This window comes from Vanellus vanellus (assembly GCF_965231255.1).
Source record: "Vanellus vanellus genome assembly, chromosome: 8".
Classification (NCBI taxonomy): domain Eukaryota; kingdom Metazoa; phylum Chordata; class Aves; order Charadriiformes; family Charadriidae; genus Vanellus; species Vanellus vanellus.
The window spans coordinates 17,925,863-17,940,355 of NC_138913.1; the positions used below are offsets into that span (position 1 = coordinate 17,925,863).

Below are 14,493 nucleotides of genomic sequence, written 5' to 3' on the forward strand. Positions count from 1 at the left end.
TACATAAAGTGCCTGATTATATTTGCCTTAGTATAAAATCATTTCCAAAACTGCTCTTAGTATATTGTGCATAGATGGAAGCTGGCCACCTCAAGAACACTAATTTAAGTCCAATTTGAGACTATGTACTAATTAACATTATTACTTTAAACTCTGACTGAACTTTAACACGTAAATCAATGTGTATATACAAAATTTGCACAGGCTTTTTTTAAAATCAGGTTTTTAAATGAGTTTAAGTGACAGAAAACACTCCAACAAACAAGATGGAACATATTTTTAAAATATGTAATGCCCAAATTCCAGAAAACTTCAGACTTAACACCTACTATTAAGACATAACTGCCTGATGCACAATCCATATCTAAACTGAAATTTAAGTCAAAATAAAACATTTCCATTAGCTGAAATCTGTTCATTAGTTACAGAACATTAGCATTTCTCCTTATTACCAGGAATTTACAGTTTCTACCAGAAATAGTAATATACAGTGCTCATCTCCAGTCTTCCAAAATGGACAAGCACCAAATGCTACTCTAGAAGATAATTTCCTAGAACTCGTTTTCATTTTGCATCATGCTTTTTCATCAACTATGATAGATAAATATATTCCTACATTTTACAGTCAAATCGATTTAGAAAAAATGGTAGACAGCACTTCAAGAACCAGAACTAAGCCCACAAAGGTAAAGACAGACACAAAGATACAACCTTAAAAGGGAGAAGAAAAAGACTCCTAGGAATATGTGTTTGAGGATTTTTTTAAAAAAAGGGGGAAAAAACAAACTTCCCCAATTACGTCTAACTCTCAAAGACCTTCCAAATCCACTTACCTGCAACATTATACATTACTCACAAGGCACATCTTTGCTCAGTAAGTTCATAAAAAGTTTAGTTCACATACACCGGTAGTAGTTCATTAAAATACACGTGGAAGCAAATATCACAAGCATCTTTCACTAATACTGCTTCCTGCAAATTTTTCCTCTGTATTTAGTGCTGGACTTTGTTCTGCAATTCACAACTGCCTATGGCACTGAAACACGTAATCTGGTATCCACAGTTCCACATACTGCAAAAATGTAGCTTAAGGAAACCTGCCCTCCCCCAGAGAGTTTATGAATGTATAGCACAACATCACACACATAGATGAAAGACACTGTGCAAAAGAATTTCAGAGCTTGAAAACAGCATTCCTTCTGCTGCCAGCTGCCACCCTGCGGCAATCAACAGTTACAATCCCACCCTTAAAAAAAAAAATAATAATGTTTAGACCTGCAGTTAAAAAGATAAATCTCAAAGGTGGACTGATACAATGCCCTCTGCCTTAGCGGACTGACAGAGTCAAGACCTACACTGCTTGGGGGAAGGAGGTCACTTGGCAACAGCAGAATGAGATGACCGTTTCTCAACTCTCCACATCTGTTTCATTTAAATTCTCCACATCTGTTTCATTTACAGAAGTTTTGGAAAGCAACACCTTCCAACAGGGATGGGCACTGAAGCTGCTGTCAGGGAGGACAGTAAACAAGGCATCACACGCAGTAACAAACAGTACCAACGCTCAGTACAATGACACTTAGGACACAATATCCTGAGGAAGAACATAAAAAAAGTAACAGATACTAAATCCGTTTCTCCAGCAACAGAGCAGATGATACTGCTTGAAAAGGCTTTCGATGCATTGCAGAACGCAAGAGATTCTGTGGGCTAACAGCAGAAAAGCAGGGCAATGATCAAAAGAGTCTGGAAGTCTCTGAGCTAGAAGTACAGCAGCGCTCCCCAACCCGCCAACAGGGACCACAGCACTGGTGAGAAAGCCACCCCAAACGTTAGCCAAGCAACAGAATTTCTACTGAGGTGCACTCTGGAAACGTCTAAAAGCAGTTTTAGCTTTTAAACCAAATTTCTCCCACAGAAACTAACAGCTTTGCAGAGCCACATATGCAGAGCCACTTCCTTAAACAGTTCTTATTTTTAAGGTCTTCTCTCCCCAACCATAAATTCAGTTCATACCTTTGGTACTGCTTCTGACCATCCAAGCAACTGTACCCACAAAGCAAAAGATAATGATTCTTGACAAAATTACAATTTGCTATCTGCCTGTTCCTAAATACCAGCTATTAAAAAAAAAAAAAAAAAAAGTACTTCCCACAGCACTGCACTTTGCATCCACCTGCACCACCTTGACAAAAGGGGCAATTTTGTTTTCTTAAGAGTTACACCAGCTGAGTTGATTCAGCAGAATCCCAGTATCTTTTAAACACTCACAGAGAGAAGCATTTCAAAAGATGTTATCCACCTGTGTTGCAACCTGGAACAGGCTTCTCATCATGTTAAGTAGTTCAACTAACTGTTGAAAGAAAGATTCCTAAAGCTCTGTCCTGCACCTGGGGATGTCCAAAATACGAGGATAGCTCCTTCATGTTCAAAAATGCAATGAGTCCATCTTTCAGTTATTGCCAGCATAAACAACCTACAAATGTCCCCGTACTCCCAACTCACTGCCTCTACCTATTCCCACCCCCATCCAACAAACCAGACTCTTTTCCAGAGTGGATCATTTTCTCAATCTCTTTCACCGCACACGTCTCTCAAAGAACTGCGCCAGCGCAACTGAAGTAGCAATGCAGGCTGCTGAAATGGCATTCCAATAAAATACGGCCCTGTCAAACCGCAGTCTTGGAGGTCAGGTCGCTCAAAGCTCCATTACCGAGTCTAGCCAAGTTTACTCAACCTTCAAAAGAAAAAAAATAAATCTTCAAAGGACCGTACAAATGAGATTTATGACAAACTCCCATCAGAAATCCAAAGCAGACAGCCCTCTCTCAGATTCTGATGTTTAAATTTTCTTCCAACTTCATGGCAGCTTCCAAAGCAAACAGAGAAGAGATGACTGCTCTCCCAAATCTTCCTTCCTGTCAGCAGTGCAAGTGCCCACAAAATCCAGCTCTCCACAGTTTCTCCAAATTTAACGATCTCTGGGTAAAACCGGGACGATCCTGTCACTTCACAAATACTTAAAATATGCTGTATAACACAAGCAAAATTTTTTTTTTTAATTAATACTGATGACATTTAGTAAAACAACAAAGAGCAACAAAAGCTGCCAATGAAACGCAGAAGACAATCCTGTGGCCTTCCAAATGCCGAATGTTATTTTTACAACTTTAATGGCTACAACTTCAACATAAATAAAAGCCCTGCCCTTGCAGAAACTACTAGCTTCAGGGTAAAGGGTTTACGAGAAACTCTGGTGCAAGACGCTCTTGCCCTGTTTCAACACTTTCCATTGATTCTGCCCCGCCACTGCGCAGCCGCTCACACTGAACTAGACCACATTTCCAGATCTAACTGACCACCCAGGAAAGAGAGAGGTGGGGAGGTTCAGCCAAACCAGTTTCCAATTCATAGCAGGCTCCCCCCACCCCCTCCCCAAAATTAACTACAGAGGCCAATGTTTGGGAGGGAAAAAATAGCTAAGGCTGGGATCGGTTTGTGTCAGCACACCAAAGAAAAGCAAATGGTATCACAGCTTAAATTAAGATGTTAAAATCCAAAGGCAGGGAGGTTTCCAGCCCAAATTGCCTTTTTTATTCTTCCTTTCTCTATCAAACTGCCTAGAAAACAAATGTTTTCAAACACCTGCGAGTTATTTTACAGCTAATCTATTTACTTTTTACATTTACTGGAATAATGCATATTAACGTTACTATTTAAATGGACATCACTTGCCGACACAAAAGTAAATGGAAAACGGTCTTCTCCAAAGTACTTGCAAGGAATGCTATTCCATTATAACCTTAAACTCAGATGAACACGAGCTGCCCACATTTAACTTTCTACTGCTGGAGAGGAAATGAGAAGGACACCTCCTTTTAAGTTTCCATCAACAGAGGAACCCACTGATGCCTCTCCTGCTCGTGGACACCAGTTGAACAACAATACAGGGAAAATTAAAGATCACAAGTTTCACCATCCTGCAGAATGCTACATCCGACTGCAATTCACCACACGTACAGACTTTACATTGCCGCTTTTCACACACTAATTTACCAAGGAAAGCTGCCCATTCACAAGCAAGTCATCACTGTTCTTCAACACTTAATTAACACATAACTTACTCAATAAACCTGAGAAATTAATTTAAGATTAGGGAATGTTGTTTAAACATCTTTTAGAACGAAAAATGGGAAACCTACAGCTTAGTCCCAGTGGCTAATCTCTTCTGCCACATGGTACCAAATTTGTACAGTACTACATGTAACAGCAACGGACATGCAATATAGTCACTATTTTCAGAAGATAAAATATGAAAATGGCAGAGTCATTCAGCAGCTAATATCTCATTACATCAAGATAAAAATTGAACATAATCAGTATCTGCCATTTTAGAATCATATCCTACACTGACCTCATGTGCACTTTTGGGCAATTGCTCTTCCTTAATTTTCTCCTTCTTTCCTATTTATATTTCTGGAAATCTCAAGCACATCATCTTGCTATCCTAATCTCAAAGCAACAAAGGAATAGATGATGCTTTTGCAACACATTTCATATTGGAGACTCTCAAACTTATTTAGAAGCCGACAGTATCATAAAAAGCAGCTACCACTACAGCGACACAGGCCATGGGTGCTCCCGGACCTGTGCTCCTGGACCTGTACTGTCACCAGTGACAGTTTTCAAATTGTGAATCAAACACAAGCTTGACTGAAGTAAGCTTGGTTTTACACTATAAAACAAAATAACCAGCCAGACATTCAAAATCAGTACTTGGACACTAAGACCAAAGAACAAACACCACACGTGCTGAAGGGGAGAAACCGTATTTTGCCGTAAGTGTTAAAGCCTTCAACCGGTGGGCCACAGCTCTTCACAGAACACAGAAAATAAAATGTCACTCTGTCTTCCCAGGAGGCAGGCTACAAGCCAGCAAAGGCACATCTTTGAATTGCCACTGAAACATATGCCATGAAGTCTAAGAGAAATATTTGTTTTGCAAGTACAATTATTCTTCTAACTTGCAAATACAATGCACCAGAAGAAATGGAGCCTAAAACTTCAATTTTGATATGTAAGTAAATGAATCTTAAATGATTAAAAAAAAAGTGTTTAATAAATTATTAATTTAAGATATTGAGCAAAGTGGTTATTTGCTTAGATTATTAAATCATAAACGGTTTCATACAGGCTCAACTAAAAATACACATTTATGTTTGCATTAATAAATTGATTACAAAAAATAAGAATATTACTAATTTCAGTACCTTTACGTCATACTTCTTTCCGCAGACAACTGAAAAGTATCTCTATGGATACACATATCGCAAGCATTCATGAAATGACAAAAAAAAGACACCTCATACACCCCGCCCCTCCCAAGAAAGTTGAGGTTGAAGGAAATAAATCCCAAGAGCTAGGCATGTCTTATTTTATTTCACTTTTCAACAAAAATGCTCTCATGGATCCAGGTATGTACTATCACTATTTTCTTTAGCACATAAAATAATATTGATGATATAAAACAAGAAGATCTAGAAAGTAAAGCATGGGAAAGAGACTGCTGGAAACACAGTATATACGTCTAGAGTAGTGGGAAATTGAGGGGTGAGGGGGAACTGCACAAAGATTGCAAGATACAGGATCTCCTCAACAGGCTTCGACAGATAAACACACACTTAACTTTACATTCTCTAGTAGTCCCACTGAATTCAATGGGATGGATGACTTAGTATGAAGAACTAAGCGTCTGCACATAACCTGCAGAGCTGAGATCTAGGACAGAAAACAATTCCTATAAATTAACTATTATTGTATGTTAAAGAAGAATATCATCAGTACAGAAATTGTAAACGACAAAACAAAAGAAGTCTATGATGTGATCCCTTTCTTTTCAGTTACATCTGGGTTGGTTTTGTGTACCATGTCATCAGTTGCAGTAATCAATAATTAAATTATTATTCTATGTCTAATTATACTTGAAATCCCAAAGTGTCTTATTCCCTGGAAACCATTCTCCATAAATTAAGACCTACTTTACTACTAAAGTTTTCTGTCCAGCTCTTACTTGCAGTTCCAAGCCAAAGGCAAGATCCAAAAAAACGTTTCCTAGCAATACTTGGAATAGATCATAAAAGGGAAACACAAAAATAAAACTCTCCTACTCTAATAACACCAACTGGATAAACATGCAAAGGCTCTCGGTAACTACATTTCAGCTAGTTTCCTAGCAGAAAAAAAAAAAAAAAAAAAAAAAAATCCGGTTTTAGCCAAATGCAAAAATGGGTAAAAATTATTAATCTAGACAGCAATGGAAATTCCTAAGGCAAAACAAGCCTTCTTCCTTGACTGATTTACACACTCACACACAAAGTAAAAAAAATAAAGTAAATAATAATTTTAAAATATGGAAAATTTATATACATCTGGCCCAAACCCTGCAACAAGGCTGAGTGAAAGGGATCCTCGCTAATCGCTAATCCTCAAACTGTCAGCTGCCAGCGCGCCCCCTCAAAACATACCTTACCCTCTACCTGCTGGCGGGAGGGGGCTGCTTTGCGAGGAGGCGGCTCTGCGCGGGCATTACCCGCGGCCAGGCAGGCGCTGCTTTCAGCGCCCAGCTCCGCACAACTTTGCCACAACTCCTGCACGACCTGGACTTCTGCTCCGCAAACCCAACCAACAAAAACTACAGGAAGTAGAGCGGGCACACGGAAAAGCGCGGGGAACGCCAGGGCGATTTTGTGAAATTTGGCATTTCATCGCCAGTCAAGACACCCGATCTCAAATTATCGTCTTCCTTCACGCTCGCAAGTTGGAAACTAATCCCACGCGGGCTTCAGCCCAGGGTGGGGGATCAGGACTCCCAGCACGACCGAAATTAAACACGGTCAGGGGCAGCACTCGGGCATTAACTGACCCTCCGCACCCGAACCCGGGGATGCGCCCGTTGACACAGGCCGCCCCGCGCCTGCAGTTACAGCGCGCCCCGCCGGGACCCCCCGCCTGCCCCCGCACCCCTCCGCCGGCGGCACGGGGACGTGAGGAGGCCGCTGCCGCCAGCCCGGGATAGAGACGTGCCCAGGGCGGCCCTGGGGAGCGGGGATGCCCCGCGAGAGCCCCAGGCCCCCGGCCCCGCCGCGCCGCCCCCTCTCCGCCTCCCCACCCCCTCCCGGGGCCCGCAGTCACCCCGGGCAGAGAGCAGGGACGGAGCAGGCCGCGCCGCCAGCGCCTCGCCCCGCCGCCGCTTCCGGGCCCCACCGCCGCGCCGGCAGGCGGCGGCCGTGCCCCCCGGCGGCGGAGCGGGCCGGCGGGCCGCAGGCCGCCCCGCGGAACGGCCTCACCTTCCCACTGGCTTTCTGCGAGCCGCTGGGCGCCTTGTCCGCCATCTTGCCTCTCCCCTCGCTCAGCCCTGGCGGCGAGGAAGCGAGCGCCGATCGCACCGAGCCCGTGAGCGGAGGACAGGAAGCCGATGGCCGAGCCGCCGATGGGGTGGCCTCCGCCCGGGCGGGACGGGGCCTGTCACCGTACCCTCTCCTCAGCGCGGGGCGGGGGCAGCCCGGGCGGTGTCGGTGTGCCTCCCGCGGCTCTCGCTCTCACACGAGCAGAAGAAAACCCAAATGAAGTCGCTAGGCGACCCAAATCTGCCTAGCAACCAGCTGCGGTGAGGCAGGCAGCGACGGGCAACCAGCGGCGGGAGCCGGCACCCGCCCGACGCCCCCCGCCCCGGTCCCTGTGGGTCCGGCCGGGGCACCGGGCGGGCCGTGCCGCCGAGCGCCCCGCGGTGCGGGGGGCACCGGTGCCTCTCCGGTGCGGAGGACGCGTGTGAGAAGCCCGGGCGCCGGCGGCGCCTGAGCCCCTCGGGGGGGAGGGGACCATGCAGATCACGCGGGGCCTTTTTTAATGACCGGGTGCTTTCCTACAAGGCGTCAGCCGGGGACGGCTGCGGTGGGATGAGGGCAGCGGTAGCGGGGCTCTGCCGAGGCCGGGCAGTGCTCTCGGTGCCCATCAAGGCCCCAAAAGGCGTTTGGGGCGGGAAGGGCTCGGCCGGGCCGGGCCGCGGGTTGTGCCGCCGCAGAGCCCCGTGGTTGGGCCGTCCCGCACGGCTCTGCTCGTCCGCGACCGTGCGATGCGGAGGCGGGGCTTGTCCCTAAACATGTAGCAAAACTGAACGGAAAGAATACTGTTTCGAGCAACAGCAGAACGTTAACGTCAAGAAAAGCCCGGGAATAAATAGCGAAAAGGATAGCAGAGCCAATCCTCCGTTACTGGGTTTGATAGCACATCACCACAGCAACCTTTAATGAACATGGCTTAACTGGAGGTTATAACCGGAGGTCACATTACATTTATCATGAGTCTTGCATTCCTGTGCTTTTACGGATTTTCAGCATAATGTGGAAGATGCTGGGGCTGAGGTAATACTTAAAAGAAAACACAGTAGATGTACAGAAATGAATGAAAGCTTTAAATCCACCAACTCCTGACACCTACTGCCCTATGAGCAACAGAAAGGAGCAGGGCCTATGCTAATAACCACGTTTGTCACCGGAGGATGAAGTGGGAGCTTCCAGAAGAGGCAAAAAGAAAGCAAAAGGAGAGGGTGAAAAAGGCAAGGGTGACTGCAGAGGACTGGAAGTTTAGCACCTGCTGCTGCAGATGTGCCTCCAGCTGTGCGGGGAGGTGTCTGAGGAGAGGTGTGGCTCTGCCAGTAGCTATCTTCAGGGTGAAGGTTTAGCTGTGAGTCTTTTCACGGCTACCATCCGAGTACAGGCTGTCACGTAGGTTGGTTAGTGGGAGTAACACTACATCGTTATAAAAATGAACAGTCACTCGGGACCTGGGGAAAAGTCTCCCTCAAAGCCGGAAAACGCAGATCAACAGGCAAGACCAGCAGCGTAGACAAAAAAAAAAGCTTCTGCTATTTCTCGTTCCTCCCGTGAAGAGCAGCTAGGCAGGGATAGCGGGGCGCCCGGGAAATGCCGCTCTCCGCCGCCGTGTGCTCCCGCTCCGGCAGAGGGCAGGGACAGCCCGGCCCCGGGGACCGACCGCCCCGCTCCGGCGGCTGCTCCCTAGCTGCACCCCGGGCACGCCTGCGGTTAAATTTACTGCGTTATATGATTTCTACTTCCTAAGTCACACAAACAAATAGCAAAAGAATAATAATCATTCTGTAGGTGCAAATTGCTTTATGCTGCAAACAAATAAGTGGTTGGCCAGAGAGCACTGCTGCAACTGAGAAAAAGGTCAGGTGGACAGAGAAGGGTCATATGGCAGAAATATGCATTTCTCTCTGCTGTTTGCGCCTCCTTCCACCGTTCACAAAATAACCATGCAAAAATTTTCTGGTAATGGATCAGCAGCTAAGGATCAACAGATATCAGATGTTTATTGAGCTCCCTTGAACAATAAGCGATTACAATAATAAGCGTTTGCTGTACCTACAGCTGACACCAGTACCTTACCATCTAGAATCTCATCTTCTGCTCTGGAGGACAGCTCTCTGTTTCTTCAACCACCTGCACAGCTCTCTGTGGGCACCTAAGGCTTTGCACAGATTTCAACTGGAAGCACTGCTGGCTTGATAGGAAGGAGAAATAAAACCCACCCCTTGACAGCAGGATTTGGGGACAATTCCATCAGTCTTTTTAGGATTTGCTGAGCTCCAAACTTGCTCATAGAGGAGCCCTTCCACAGGAAGGAATGGTGTTGGTCAAGGAGCTTTAGAGATGGATTAGGCAGGATCTTGTTGCTTCAGAATCCAAGTCAGGTCCTTCTCTTCCCCAATCTTTCTGACTGTTTTCTCGAGAACCACTTCACCAGCTTGCAGATACACAGGATTAGTGTCATCTGTGACCTGCTTTTGGATTTTTTTTTAACGTGGCAGTGGAAACAGGTGCAGCAATGAGTCGGAAGCAAACCAGCTGGGGAACTTGTACTGGATAGAAGAGGCACTTAAGGCCATAGGAGGAGACACTAGATGCTGCTCAGCTCTCCTGGGACTGCATTAATAAACCTGGTATGAAAAAAAGACTGACACTTCTGGATAAAAAGCAAACATCTAGCTGGAAAGAGGAACATGCCCTTGGATGCTAGAGTTTCGGGGCCAAGAATGTTTAGAAAATTAGTGCTCCATTTGGCCTCAATCCCTTTATTTAATCCACCTCATTAATCCTTTTTAATTATCCACCTCATTGTTTAAATCCTCTGCTTACTGCTCAGCCTCCACACTCTTTTATAATTAATAAACTGCACCAAATTAAGAGCATCATGATCCAGAGCATGCTGCAAAAAAAAAAAGGAAAGAATAGCTAGAGTTCCAAAGGTTACCTCTAAAGATAATTTTTCAGAATGAACTGTACTCCTGAATCTGTGCTATTTATAACACATTGCAATAGTACAGTAGCACTCGTGTACAGTTAGTCAATGACAATACATTTCAGTGTTTTAGGTTTAATGGGAGAGAAAGGGGAGGGAAGAGAGAGGGAAGGAAGCAGCAAGATGCAGATATCTATGGAGAATTAATGCTGGAAAGGGTAGGCTAATAATAATATTAAAATGGAAATCTTAAGACATTTTTCATTATAATGCAGTAGGTCTGGTTGCATGCAGACCTGGGAGTTGTTTATTAACCGTTGTTACAATGACAGATATCATTAAGCAATATACTAGGGAAAATCATGAATTATCATAAATAATTAACACTAAGCTGCGTTAAGTAAACCACATGCTGCGGTGCACTACCATTGTCTTTGTGGCTGTTTTTTCCCCATTTTGAGAGGAGATCGCTCCCTTGCTCTCACCCCAGGCCAGAGCACAGCTGAACTGCTGCAATCGTTTTGCAAAGGTGGGTGTGAGGGAAGGGGAGAGGAAGGATTTAAAGTGCCGTGGAAGTTCCCTACCCCACAGCAAAAGAAGTGTGGTTAAGGGCATGAGGTGGGCAGATCAGGAGTAGGACAGAAGTGTAGCTGCTGCGTGTACAGGTTTGTAACTCTGCAAGCCATTTCATGCTCTCAGTAGTGGCTCACAGATCCCTAAAGCCACAGGCAGCATGTGCTGTTTCTCCATTGCTTAGGCAGCAGTCTTCCAGCTTCTTTTCCCTTATTCCACCCTCTGTCTCCTCCCACCCTGAGACTGAAAACCACTAGGCAAGGATTCTCAAAATCAGTAGATGCACGCTCCCCTGAGTACTTGTGTGTTGCTGGGAAGCTCGGGGTGTGTGGTGTGGGAGGAGAGCAGGGCAGAGATGAGATGAGAGGCAGGCAGCACGTGCAGCCAGAGCACAGGTAGCCTGAGCTGCTAGGAGCCACTGGGCTCGATTGAGGTGCTTTAGCAGGGACCCCCACAATAACAAAAACCAACCAGAATGTGGCTGAGGGCAATTTGGCTCTGAGGTTCCCAGCAGTCTGGACTTGTTGCTACTGCTCTGTCTGCTCTCTGTCTCCTGGCTGGAGCTGTTTCTGCGTTGCTCCATCATCTCTCTGTGCTGGTGCCCTACCTTCTCTCAGCTGTGACTCCTGCTCTAGTCCTGCCATTCAGCAGCCGCTTGCCCCTCCAGGACCCCGCTGCTCTCGTGGGGCACGTGTCGTATTGGGAACCCGGGTTCTTTCTTCCCCTGGAAGTCCTCAAGCAGTGAAGCCTATTATACAAACCAGTCACAGGGGCAACATCTGACTTGTACTGTCTGGCTGAGAAAGGTCAGTAATTTGCAGGATATTTTCAGGCATTAGTGCGAATACCAAATGAAGGCTTAATTCCAAAAGTTCTCCTGCAGCTTCTTGTCAGAGAGAATTAGCGTATGTGGACGGAATCCAGATGTGCAAATTTATCAGCTGTTTAAAAGCATGGAAGTTCAAGATGAGTGCAGCAAATCTTTCCTTTGTCCATACCAAGAATCTCTCCCTTCAGCTTACTAACAGTGAGTAGCAATTTGTGCTCTGGAAAACACTCTCACACAGCACATACAAACAAAACAATTTCCTTAGCCTTGTAGTTTGTAAGTGAGGGTTCAGTCCTGCAACCCTTGCAAAGGAGAACTTGTACTTTGCTTTTGCTGTGAGCCCCTGGTAGGTGCAACAGTGGTGGATTCTAGCCATGGAAAACATATATGAAATATGCATACTCCCAATATGCTATTCTTCATCACAGTGATATAATTTCACTGCAATACTTATGTTCAGATCTGCTTCTGTCCAGAAAAACACAAGTTCTACCCCTAATCTTTCAATAACAAGGACTTAAAAAAAACCAACAAAATATTCGGTTAAATTTTCTTAAAATATGAAGTGTTTTTTCCCAGTTTGCTGTGGTTAGAGTTTTTTCAGATTATTTCAGATTGGTTTTATTGCTTTTATTTTAAATCATAAAGAGGACAAACCTGAAAATATTTAACTTGAAGGCAAAGAGGGCAGAAAATTAGAAGCTCCTAGTGAAAGAGAACGTTAAAATGAACATTGCTATGCAACCACAATGGTGTTAGTTATTGTTATTCACTTTACAGTATCTAGTTTTTCTCACCTCCAAGTGAGGCTTTAAAATACAAGTATCACTTTCACTTTTCTTTATCTGTTAAGGAATTATGTTTATAAAGTATAATTGTCCCTAATTAGTTACTCAAGAAGGAGAAAATGATGCAAGGATTCCTGTTTATCCAGTCTGAAAAAGATAGTGGGGTAGAATCTCTAAAGGCAAGTTAATCTCTTCAATATTAGATCAAAGCACTGCACCTACTCAGTTATTAGAAAAGATCATAATCACTGCAGTAGAAACCCACCAAGACATTATTTTCACGAGGCTGATACACACTTGAGAAAGGATTAAAAAAAAATCACACAGAACAAAAGGACCATGTTTGTACATCTGTGTACCTGTTGAGATGTTCTCCCAGAGACGCTGGAAACGTGAGCTACATTCGACAAAGTTAGATGAGGCTAAAGCCTCTCTTTGACACCTACTCTTCTTAAATAAATAGAGCCAAATTCTACCCTCACTCATAGTCAGTGGGGTTCCACAGAGGATGTCAGAACAGAATCACATTTGCTAAAGAGATTTTAGTGAAGAAGGATAAAAATCCAGAGCAAAGAAAGTGGCTAGATGTTTTTACTCAGATAAAACTTCTTATTAAGAAAGAAATCGGCAGCCTTGGAGGTGAAAATACTGAAAGGAAAAAGAAATGAGACAGTTGTATGGTATAGGATTATGTCAAGCAAGAGGTCTTAAGATTGATATTTGCCACTGTGAGTGGGTTGAATTGGGTGAGGCTGAAGGTGTATCTTCAAAAGTATTTTACATCTTCCAAACATCACCATTGTTTGTTCATAAGAGGACTTTCTCTCTAGTGGTAGATTTAAGTTAATTTCTTTACTCATTCAGAAAGGCAATGGATAATAGGAGTGCTAAACACACCCTTTTCCCTAGTGTGCTGAGTACGTCAGAGTGCAAACGATGAAATTAGCTTTTTTTTTTCCCCTATCTAAAAGGCATAATTTCATTGGGGACGGTTGAAGTAATTCAGAATATCTTATAGGGCTTTTGATATTTCAGACAAAATTATACCTTTGTGAAAGGACTTCAACAATAAATAAAATAGAATTATAATATAGAAACAAACCTACATTTGGTATTTTGGCAGATCTTTTTCTTTGAGTCTTCGGCCAGCACTGATTAACATTATCTTCCATTACTTATCTCATTAGGCAGCACCTTCATCAGTGTTTTAAGAGTCTTCTCAAGGGTTATTTGGAGAGAAAGCCTGCAGAAAATTCTACACATGCTAGAAGAAACCCTGGTGTATGCTGACCATGCCCTTCTAAATATAAACTCTGGTTTAGAGAAATACACTGAGGCCTCTTCATGCACTACATTATGTGGACTCCTCTCTGTGACCTCCAAATGCCCTTATTTTCCCTTGCCTACCACATAATAGTCATGTAATACTAACCTTGATGGACTACATATGAATAAGAGGCTATTTTGAGGTTGTAAGTGCTTTAAATTGTAAGGTTCCCAGTACACTGCTCCACAGCTGGCTTGGGAACAGAATAATTAACTCAACATAAGATGTATGCAGTTGTCTTTATGAAAGCCCAATCTGTCCTCAGAGACTGTTCTCCCCTGTGAGGAGGCAGATTTGGAAAAAAACAAAAGGACCATATCGTTAGTAATGAGTTTTGTTAATGTGGCTGCTAAAGCTACATTGCTGTCACTTGGCAATGATGTGAACTGTGATCTTTAGAAGCTCTGAGATCTTCCTGGCACTTTCTGGCCAGACAAGGAAACCCAGGTTATGCGTGTGCAGCACTTGGGACAAGCCAAAGCTGAATCCCCACACAGAGGCAGAGAAAATAAAATTTATATTTATTTTACACTGCTTGTATTGATCTGTAGCACAGGGTTAACAGGTAAAGCCACCAGGAACAAAGCAAAACTAGGTAGCTACCACGGGCCTGTGCTTCCTCCAGAGGATCCGGTATGTACAAGTCGCTCAAGCGA

General features: G+C 44.2%; 1 protein-coding gene across 7 annotated transcripts in view; it reads right to left on the reverse strand.

The window, feature by feature from the left end:
* Positions 1–7,397, reverse strand: part of U2SURP (U2 snRNP associated SURP domain containing) — a 47,383-nt gene extending 39,986 nt beyond the window's left edge. For all 7 annotated transcript variants that reach the window (XM_082487463.1, XM_082487462.1, XM_082487461.1 and 4 more), the window contains exon 1: positions 7,347–7,397. In XM_082487463.1, coding sequence (XP_082343589.1) covers positions 7,347–7,391 — 45 coding nt within the window. In that variant the 5' untranslated portion in view covers positions 7,392–7,397. The remainder of the gene's footprint in view (positions 1–7,346) is intronic.
* Between the last annotated feature and the right edge of the window lie 7,096 nt (positions 7,398–14,493).